The following is an 11,298-nucleotide window of genomic DNA, read 5'->3' as shown; positions in this document are numbered from 1 at the left end:
CAGTAGTTTTATGGCAATATGGTTGAATGAGCTTTTTAGGGCCATTTTCCTGGTGTAATTATTTTATTGTTACATTAACAGTCAATTATTTTTTAGTATGTGATGTGGTATGGGTAATATTACACACATAATGGCAAGAAAACTATTTGCAGGTTCCATTGACATTGTTCTTTGCAATCTATTTAGTTTGTCTTTTTATGCATACATAATTTCTTATATATATATAAATCATATAAACAGTTATCAAAAGACAAAAAACATCTGTTATACTCATTATAACTTTTAAATACTGATACATTATGATTATCTGCAAATTAAAAATCAATTTAGAGCATTAAAACTAAAATAATACCATTGATAGCTAAGTAATATACCTGTTCCTTTAACAGGTCTAATTTGTAACCTATGAACACAAATATTATGTGAGTTAGAAATTTTTATCTGAATGTCATGTTATTAGACAGATACCGTACTCAGACCACAGTTTGATTAAACAATTTCCTCACCATGCTGAGTTTGTATTACCTCCAAAGCATTAATGGCAGCTCTACATCAGTCTTGGGGAAGGCTTTTATATGCTAACTATTGATTTGAATCTGTATAGACACAGTATCTGCCCTCTGTCTCCTTTACTGCTCTCTGCCAATCACAAGGAGGTGGCGAAGGAGAGATTATAGCATTTGCTTCAAATTTCTGAAGTACTTCAACCAAAATTTTGTGTACTTCACATGAACACTAGCACTTCAAAGATGCTTGAATCAGTCCGTATGCAGCATTTCCTGGAAATCTTTTTCTAGTTCCTAAATCATTTTCAAGCAAATTTCTTGTGTCTTAACTGTGCATGATATGATTTCAGGAGTGGGGAACAGCATGAAACCTGAGACATTTCACTCATAGCTGCATGTGTGCAATTCTGGAACACAGTAAGAAGCTCACTGTGACAAGGTTTAATGTTTATAATGAATTAAACTCCCATTTCTTTTCCTTTGAAAAATATTTGAATCTAATTTCTTTCATAGAACAAACTGTACAAACTGCTATACATAACTTCCATAAATGATGCCTTCGATTAGGAAGTGAGAAATAAATCAGTAGCCCCCAAAATTGGATTTGTCAAGTGATTCTTTTGCTTTAATATATAAATGTCTGAACAGTTGCTTGGTGTATTGGCCGCTGTTATTGAGAAGTTAAATATAAATGGAAAGTGGATGGGACCCTGGGCAATCATAAGCTTGCAGGCAGAGATTTTCTTTCTTTTTGGCTTTGATTTGAGAGTGATCTTTCAAATCCAGAAACTCTGGCCTGTGATGTAATCGTTAATTATTAATGTACAGCTCCTATCCCCCCCTAGATTATAGTCATCCTCTGCTGCTTTTACAAAGCTTTCAAACTACCAATTTCACACTGGCATCTTTCCATCATCTTATTAAATAAACTCTAATGAAATCATTTAAAAAAATTATAGTAATTGGGTAGTTCTAAGACAGAAGAGGTAAATCACAGGCTGTCTGACATTTTGCCAGCACATATGATTTCTGCTCACTGTGGCTTGTTGTTGTCTCTGTTTCAGAAACACTTCGCAGATAGTAGCCCCAGTGGTCAGTCCCAGAAAGCAGTAGTGCAACTTAAAAATGTCATGATAAAGACTCTTTTGAGTTCTATCTGTAATACAGCACAGCACTCTAGTGGCCACCAGGGTAATAATTGTGTGTGTGTGTGTGTGTGTGTGTGTGTGTGTGCGCGCGCGCGCATGTATACTTTTATGGCTAGCCTACTGAGTTTAACTTATAGAGTTTGTGAGTGAGGTTCAGGCTGGTTTTCACTTTGGAATAAACCTTTAAAGGCCTGTTTGAGGTTCACGACTTGTGTTTTTTTGTTAGGGTATGTGTTGTTTATGAGTGGTTTTATGTAGAAGTTTATACATACAGGATGGGTGTGTTTGTAACTCACACTAAGGTGTGAAGGCTTGGCTCTTTGCTGCTCATCTTTTTAGATTTGAGGAAAATGTTTGTCAGTACTGATGACTAAATATTAAGGTAGTTATTATTCAAAAAAGGGTGTAAAAAGAAACATATTCGGCTTTATATGCATTCAGTGTATTCAGAAGACATTTGATGAGACAAATCTAATGAAACAGAACATCAAAATGAAGTGATGGAACAGCCGTGGCTTCGTTCAGCAAAATAAGATATTTTTTACATGGGTTGACATTTTGACACAGACCGTCTGTGTGTGATACAGAGTAAACGCTTGACTACTCATACAGACAGAAGGATGGGATGTGTTTATAAAACTGAGAACACTTAAGTATCAGTAACTCTTCCAGAAATGTACCATGGTCAGACTTCCCTTTTCCTTTTGAGAGCAAATCTATTTACACAGCTAGAAACTAAAATAAAATGTCCTCACTTATGTGATTCGAAATCAAAAAGCTTTGCTTTCAAGGACCTCCAAAGCATCGCTCCAGAGCATATTCATTCAGTGCAGGTGCAAGGCTACTTTTAGTGACATCATGGGCAAAAGCAGCAAATATAAAAATAGATGAAGAGAAGAATACAAAGCATTGATTACAAAAACACATGTTGCTGTCTTTACATGAATCTTATTATAAAAGGGGTAATTACCTTGCCCACGGATTATGGAAAACTGGAGAAGAGAGGGATTGAACTACCGACCTTGTGATTAGTAGACAACCTGCTCTTCCACCTGAGCTACAGGTGCACATGACTATATGGTTTCTCAATTTACCTGGAAACAGCAAGAGCCCTTGAATCCCAGGAAAAACCACTATAGACGTTATTGTCTCTAAAACTCATTATTTACAGCAATGCCTTTAGTAATTTGCTATTTAATAATACACGGACACGCACTCATTTCAAAGTCTTAGTGACATTTGCTGTCATTAAACCATATCCCAAAAACCTGTTGAAACCACTGTTTTTTCTTTGCTTCTTTGGACTCTTACATGTAGAGATCTGAAGTCAAAATCCGTGATGTGGAAAAAAAACACAGCAGGCAAGATTTTTGAAACAGCTAGGCAACACATGCCTGTCCTTTCATGTCATAATTGTTGGCAATTAAAATAACAAGGACCCTGAGGACATATTCAAACTGATTAAAGATTGAAGAAATATTACTGATGTAACTCAGATGAAGACAAAGACAGACAAAATTAAAGGATGAAAAAACTTTTATGAGAACCTTCAGTGAAGGGGCCATGTAGCTAGCACAGATCTCTGTTTTGTGTGTTGATCTTGAATGTAAGAACAACTTGAAAGTGTAGCTTTACACGATTTATATACAGCTGAAAGAAACTCCAAAGTACAAAACTGATATCCATAGTTTTAAGCTCTGCGTCCTTTATTAGGAAAAGTGTGCTCTCTTCAAATAAATGGGCATCAGACCTAAATAGTGAATAATTAGACATCAATGGGCAATCTATATAAATAATAGTTTTTCCATTTTGTGCAACACAAATATTCAACAAATTCATTTTAAAGTCTTGCACAGGATTCACATTACCATAAAGCTTAAGTTGCTAACAGCTCATGCACATTTTGAAAAAATGACTTCAACTTTGAAGAACTTTGAAGAAAAAAAAATATGGTCTCCATTTTCAAGTTGAGAATGAAAAACCTGCTTCTTCTTATGATGCCCAGAATGTGCTTACAACACAAAAATTAAAAGATCGCATAAGTCAAATGTTAAGACTGCCCACCATGACTGGTACATACAACATGCCTTATCCTAGTATTTCTGTTTCTTTCTTTCTTTTATTTCTTTAACGTGAATTGTCTTATTTTCTTATCATCTGTCATCTTTTATTTATCTGTAAAAATAAAATAGTGTACTCCCTGGATATCAAAAAGCTGAAAGCTGTGTTTGTAAGCAGCTTTATCCTTTTGAATCAGCTATGAAAGTAGCTCTATCAATTTTCAACAAGGACATGTTTATTTATTCCAACAGGAATGTTCACAATTTTCCCAAACCTTGTGCCCATTTGCTACTCGTGCACTTGAAGGCTCACAAAGTGTAAAACTCTAAGCCTTCTATTCATGTTGTGGAAATAAAACAGTGATTTTTAACTCACCCAAATTCAAAAGAAAGGATCAGCTTATTCTATACATTAATGTAGAAATACTATATATTGATATTTGCATTACAATTTTGTTTAGATCAGAATCATCAGTCAAGGACACAGATGGTCAGTCAGGGAGTATGGGGAGCGGTCCAACCAATTTCATAGCTAATGCTGCCTACTCAGAGTGCATAGCAATTCTGCTGAGCCTGTTCTATTTGACATTGTGAATGTGTCATGTTCATAGGGATGGCTCCTTTCGAATCAGCCTGATGCAGCACTCACAAACTTCAGTCAAGCCTCACATCCACTTGAAAAAAAAAAGTCATGCAAGCATTTTTGCCAACAGTGAAAATTTCTCATCTGCCTGTATCTCCTTTAGCTGTATTAGCAAATCTGACTGCCTTGGTTGGCCAATCTGTAGTCTAAATGTAAAGGGCCGACTTAACAGTACTTGCATGGCCTACACACAAATACTAGAATACGTTAAATGTCGAGGCAATACATTTGCAGGTGGTTTTCATCTCATGTGTGTTAGCTATTTTTTTTATTACTGTCTGTCAGGCACAAAGAAAATGATGAAGTGCAAATACCACTTATTACACTGTAATGTCCATCCCTATCTGTTGTTTTCATCTCCTGTTATAGTGCCATGGACTTTTACAGCCTCCTCATCAAACAAAGGGACTGTTCAGCCAGTAGTGTGAAATCACATTTTAACGAAACCCACAGCAAAAGTAAATAATTAAATAAACTGAAAAATAAAAGGCGTAACTTTATCTGCTTCTTTAAAGCTCCATTGACAGTTAATTAAAAACATCCTGCTTCTGTGATTGCTTGCTTTGGAAAAGCTCTTTCTGTTGGCTAATATTGATTGAAATGTACCAGGCCAGGGGATCCGATTTAATTTAAGCTCAAACAAATTCCCTTTTGATAATACTTTATGAAAGTTGGCTAAATCATTCTCAGTATAATAATGCAAAGTGAACAATGCCAGAACTTTGAATATTTAATGTATGAGAAAAATAAAACTCAAAGATCTCTTTACGCATTAAGTGTTTTAATTCCTCAAGTCTGTGGGAAACTAAACTTCCCTTGTCCACAACATGTTTGTGAGGATTTTAAGGAACTGTTTTGTGAGAGCAATGCCAAGGGCATGAAAAGGTAACCTGCAAATCTTTCTAAAAGGAGACTGTTCTCCTAAACCAAACCAGAAACAAGAGGACTGATAACAACTTTCATTGTGAGATGTATATTTACTTTGCTGCAGCTACCCATTTTGCTTAAACATATATTTTTGCAGGACTTTCAAAATGAATCATATTGACCATAACAGCTGTACACTTGGAAAACCAATAACTATGGAAAAAGTATACTTATTAATATTTTTATAGAAAAAGTCTGTATTAAAAAAAACTTTATCATGATGTTAGACATAGTCACAGCAGGTGCAACTTCACGAAGCTTTTAATATAGCCTATTCCTGATGCTTGTAATTGTCATATGTTTGCTCTCTAAAAATTAGCTACTTATTTCACAACAACAAATAGTTTGAACCACACATAAAATGAATTTGAATCAAGGTTCTTTGCACTTTATGCTGACTTATATGCAGTTATTATAGTTTTCCGTTTTCTAATTAGTATGTATTTTTATTTTGTTTTGGTTTGCCAAGCGGATTTTCTTATTTCAGTTAAGCTTTTATTTTTTAAAAATGCTTAGTTTTTATTTTAGTTTTTATTAGTGTCAATGTTAGTTTTAGTGTTTTTGAATATTATTGTATGGAGGGCATGTGTCGAAGGCAAGATTTTTAATTTTTAATTTTATTTTAGTTAGTTTTTGAATTTTTAGTTAGTTTTTACTTATATCTTTTTTTCTTATCAAAAACCGAAATATGTTTTTAGTTAACCAAAATAATTTTTTCACATGTTTTTTTGGTTTTTAGTTTAATTTTAGTTAACTATAATAACGTTGCTTATATACAAATCTATTTTGCATTCAACCTGACCGCGAGCGTTTCTTCCTTGCTCGCTTTGTCCTGAGGTGGAATGAGCGTGACGTCAAAACGTCATCACGCAGAGTACTCGCGCTCAACACAACGAGGCACGTTCGTTTCGGTTTGTTTTCACGGTGGAGGCTGAATGACAGAGCACGGCTGAAGTTGAGTTAAAGTGAGGCGATTCTGTGAAAAGTAAAGTTTTAACTGTGGGCAGCTGAAGACACAGGGCGAGGAATTTGTTCACAGACGGGGCAAAACGTATGTATTTTTATTCCATCGGTTAATACACTGTCTAAGCTCAGACTAGCTGTGTAGCTAACGTTAGCCTCTGAGCATGCAGCATCCCTTGTGGGGAGTTGATGACGACAGGGTAGGAAAATAACACATATAGTCAATTTGTGATCCAAGTGATTGAATGCGGTTTTTTTTAGTAAGGGCATAATTCTTCAAAGCAAGCTTTTTCTAACTGTACTTAGTGCAGCATTGTATCTGAAAAGTCTGATAGCTTATTAGTTTGAAAATGTCATTTACTAATAAATGAGATAATATTGCGCCTGTAGCTCTGGTTTGAAACCACCAGATGTGCAGTTTAAAAACGAGCATGCACACAAAAACAACAGGGAGGATGCAACACATAGCAAGCCCTTTAGTAATCAAGAATACCTGAAGCTGACTGGAGAGGGATTTGCACTTGCACAAACCTAGAAGAACTCCACAGTTCACACCAAATAAATACATGAGTGAAACATTTTGGTAGATTATTTTATGACATGATTAGCAGCATTAATGTGTACCTATTATTATACTTGAATAGTGGTATGATTTTTTAGCGAAAGGGCCGGTTTAATTTTCATATGAGATAATAAACTCTAGGTGTAATAGAAAATGCAATTTGAAGAATTTATCTTAGGTCTACAGAAATTGTGATAGTCATTGTAAGCATAGTTGCATGGTGTATAAAGTTCCAGATGTATATTTTGCTGTGGGAAACTAAACCTGTCCACAACATGTGGCAGATAATTAATATTTAAAATATTGTGTTTAAAATTTTTAAAAATCTGCAAATACTCTTGCATTGTAAACTCCATGTACATATTTTTGTCTTTTTTTTTTTCTGTGCAGGGTTAACAAAATGTCTGAGTCTGTCATCAGATCGAAACAAGCTCAGAGAGAAGTCAATGGAATTCCAACAGAAGTCGTCTGTACAGAGTTCAGTAATTACATATTTGTAGTTCTCACTCAGTATGGCAAAATTGGGACATTGATCTCTGTCACACCCGACTCCAGATCTAATGATCTAAGCACCCCAACGTTCTCTACAAAAGTACTGCTGGGCAAAGATGAGGTACACTGGCTGAAATTGTTCACACAAATATCGTGTCAGTGTGATGCAAACTTGTTCACGGGACATCAGGCAGACTTGTTGCAACACAGGGTATCTCATTTCATGCCGTTAAAGGGCAAATGAGATTGATTCTGGACTGCTCAGGCGGATTGTGGCGAAATTAGATGTGTGCAGGCCTGAAGCTCAGTGGTCTGTTAAGATTTACTCAAGAAAACCTATTTCATCTCTGCATGAGCATGTCATTTTCTCACAGTCACACATTGCAGGAGAAGTAGTATCAGTGTCTTATTGGATTAATACAAAGTTTACTTGCTTATGAATACTTTTTTTGTTATTTTTGCTCCTCTAACCATTTTAAATGGTGATACTTGCAATGCTTGTTTCTTGTAAAGTGAACAACTGTTTTAGATCGAGTGAGAAAGTACATAGAGGTCATTACACAGGCTTTCTGTGCGTTTTGAAGTTTACAGTCATGACACAGAAAATTAAAGTGTGTTGTATGATTTCCCTGCAGGGGAACCTCAACAAATGAATTAGCTGTAGTCGTAATGTGTGTGATTTAAGCGAACTGAACAAATAATGCTTTGGTGATAATCTAATGCCTGATTTTTCTCTTTCCAGCCTCTGACACATGTCTGTGCCAAAAACCTGGCAATGTTCGTGTCGCAGGAATCTGGCAACCGGCCTGTCTTGCTGGGACTGGCACTGAAGGATTCCTCCATAGATGCAATAAAACAAATTAAAGAGATGATCAAAAGTTGTCAAGTCTGGTAGGAAGTAATTAAAACGGACATGAAGCCTGTAGGCGGCGTAAAATACAGCTCGTCTGGATACACTGTCACGTTTTATCTCTGCATCTTTTTTAAAATGAAACTCCTCCAAAAATTAATCTGATTAAAACAATTATGTCTCCAAGACATAAATGTGCAGAGCAGATTGTCTTCCACAAAACATAATTTATGAAACGCATAATTAACTGTTTGTTAAAAAGAAAGATTTTCTGCATGTTGTTTTCCTTTCAAAAGCTCAAAGTGTGCTAAGTGATGGTTTGCAAAATGATGTCATCGCTGTATATTTTTTTCATTATTAACACTCTGGATTATTTTTGTCATCATCCTCAGAACTTTGTACTTTTGTGAAAAAAAGCCTTTTATAGAACATATGATTCATTTGTATTTAAAGATGCATATGAGCTTGGTTAAGATAAGAGCCTTGGTTTTGTCAAGTACATTTTGTTATTCATTTGTTTCTATAACATCTCACTACTTGAGCTTTGATATTAGAACAATAGCTAACTTTTATATGCATTAAATGTAATTAATATGCTCAATTTTGTTTTGCTTGGTCAATTTTTTTGGTTTAAATGTAAGATGGGAGTAAGAAAAGCCTTTAGATGTCTTATCCTGGACCTATAGACCAAACCCCTGAAATATTCATTTAATTTCAGAGAAAAATGACCAGCTTTCTTAAAAGATTATTTTATTATAGCCATCTAAAAATTATTTTATTTTCTGACAGTAATATACAAATACTACATTTTTGTTACATTTGTGAAGTTGTATAGTCAAGTCCATAAATATTTGGAAACTGACACATTTTTTTTCGCTTCACTCCCACAGGGCATTTTAAGTCAAGCAGTGAAATTGTGATTGAAGTGCAGACTGTCAACTTTAATCCAAGTGGTTTTACGAAATGATTTGCAATTGGTTTTCTGTCTTTTTGATTTGCAACTATTTAGGAGTTAGGCCTTGGATAAAAGTGCCTCTCCCACTTTCAGAGGCTTAAAATGCAGTTAGTGACTGACTGAAGTATTGAACCCACGGACATTACCAAATGTTTCTCACCTTGAGATGCTCTTCCAGACTTTTAGCTACATTCAGTTACTGCCTTTTTGCATTCAGTTTTGTCTTCAGTAGTGCAACAGCATGCTCCATGGGGTTGAGATCAGGTGACTGGCTTGCACGCTGAATATCCCATGACTTTGCCTTGAAAAACTCTTAGTTTGCTTTTGCAGTATTCTTTGGGTCATTATCCATTTGTACTGTGAAGCACTGTCTGATCAGTTTTGCAGCATTTGGCTGGATCTGAGCAGAGTATAACTCTATACGTTTCACAATTCATCCTGCTACTTCTATCATATCTTGATTGTTTGATTGAAATGGGAATGGGACAGAACTGTGGTGGCATAGAGAGAGAAAATTACAAAAATACTGAATTATCCTAAAACATAAATGTATATAATCTATAACTCAGAATATACATTTCAAGAATGTAATGTTTACATGTTCTGTTGAAATCAATGTAGCAAAAATATAAATGCACCTTATTTATTAAAGCAATTTGCATATTTATGTCCAATTTTCAATGTTAGTATCTTAATCCAAATTTCATCCTAAGACATGAAACTAAAACCCTCACAGACTAGCATTACATAACCAGTTCGCACAGCAGTAGTGCCTGAGTGTGTGAATTTGTAAGTGCATCAAATGAAACTAAAAGGAATGCCATCTTATATTTTTAACCTTCTTCATGGAAGAAAACTTTTAACTACCTGTTTTCTGAGTTGAGCATATTCCAGGCTCTTGCTTTACAAAAGAATATCTTTCTCATGTTTACAAAAGATTAAGCAGACATTTCAATGGTGTATTAAATTAAAACGTGATGAATTCCTTGTGTTTCTCCTAAATCAAACAATTTGTGCCTTTCTAATGTTTTTGTTTTCATTCACGTTCAATAAGAACTTGCCTCAAAAAATATGATTTAAATAAACTGAAATACTGAAACTGCATTGTCGACATAAAAACTGACCACAAAAAGCCCATCTGAGAAAACCCAACCCATGTAATCTCACTGTTCTGTTTCATAGGTCTGCAGTCAGTATAAATATAACAAAAGTACTTTTGTTATTTTTTTCCCTTTTATAATAATAGGGACTTATCTTGTCTGAAATAAATAAAGGTGATATAATATCACTTGATTACCAAGGCTGGAATTTAGAAAAGAAATGAACTTAAATAAAAATGGTTGCTTTCCATTTAAAGAGATGATCAATTTTAACTCTTGCACTTGTTAAGGGTAAGTATTATTAGCATTTTCTCAGCAACGCCATAATGCAAATTGAGATACACTACAGCCCTCTTCACTTTGATCATTTTATTATAGCTAATTATCTTTGTATAGCAAGACAGTTTTCTAAATCAACGTTACAAAGTGCTTCTCACAGGGCAACAACATCATTACCACCCGATTTTACTAAAGTGCTGTGGTCATAGTTTGCCTGTGGGTTAAACAACTTGTTGCAGTTTCAAAATATATTCATAAATTAACTAAAGTTAGTATAAGATTGAAAACAAAGCAGCAACTGAATTCTTTCCTGTTACGTTTTTTTTGGTTTTATTTTTTTAATTAATTATATTTTTCACTGTTATTCACTTTTATTCCAGCCAACATAGTTTAAATGAGTCACATCAACAATGTCCGCTGTCACATTATCAAGTAAAATAAAGCACAAGCATTTTTGGAGCACTGGGCGTTATTTTCTTTCACAGCTTTTATTGCCCTCATGATTCTTTATACTAACGTCAAGGAAAACTTATTAGGAAAAGACAAAGACAACATTTTTTAAATATTCAGTCACAAGTTGTGAGTTCATAAAAATAGTATGAACAGGTACTGAATAGCACTTTTTGTCATATAACCCGATGTTCCCTTAATGAGGCCAGGTCATATTTTACATATTTTATTATCTTCATAGCCAAGTAACCTTCCTCAAATTCCTCCTATAGGGTCTGCCTTGAAGAGAAGACAAGAAGTAACTATAAATTTATCAACTTTTGTCAAAGCATCATCATTAAATAAAACATCTAAAGACATGAA

General features: G+C 34.7%; 1 protein-coding gene across 1 annotated transcript; it reads left to right on the top strand.

Annotated features, from left to right (window-relative positions):
• The first annotated feature begins 6,155 nt into the window (after nucleotides 1-6,155).
• Nucleotides 6,156-10,675, top strand: psmg3 (proteasome (prosome, macropain) assembly chaperone 3). Its single transcript, XM_086289697.1, has 3 exons — nucleotides 6,156-6,335; nucleotides 7,200-7,422; nucleotides 8,044-10,675. The coding sequence occupies exons 2-3, from the start codon at nucleotides 7,210-7,212 to the stop codon at nucleotides 8,194-8,196; spliced, it is 366 nt and encodes a 121-aa protein (XP_086145823.1). The 5' UTR covers nucleotides 6,156-6,335; nucleotides 7,200-7,209; the 3' UTR covers nucleotides 8,197-10,675.
• The last annotated feature ends 623 nt before the right edge of the window (nucleotides 10,676-11,298 follow it).

This window comes from Aulonocara sp. 'chitande type north' Nkhata Bay, linkage group LG4 (assembly GCF_057382095.1).
Source record: "Aulonocara sp. 'chitande type north' Nkhata Bay isolate Kocher_YH1m ecotype deep benthic linkage group LG4, A_spYH_male_GT1.1, whole genome shotgun sequence".
Classification (NCBI taxonomy): Eukaryota; Metazoa; Chordata; class Actinopteri; order Cichliformes; family Cichlidae; genus Aulonocara; species Aulonocara sp. 'chitande type north' Nkhata Bay.
Note: the sequence above shows the minus strand (reverse complement) of the source record. Positions and strands in the feature narration are given on the sequence as shown.

What these genes read in the sequence shown, in the direction of transcription:
- psmg3 (XM_086289697.1), top strand. Translation starts at nt 7,210, where the DNA reads ATGTCTGAGTCTGTCATCAGATCGAAACAAGCTCAGAGAGAAGTCAAT. An exon ending in TACTGCTGGGCAAAGATGAG is followed by an intron (nt 7,423 to 8,043) that starts GTACACTGGCTG and finishes TTCTCTTTCCAG; the next exon opens with CCTCTGACACATGTCTGTGC.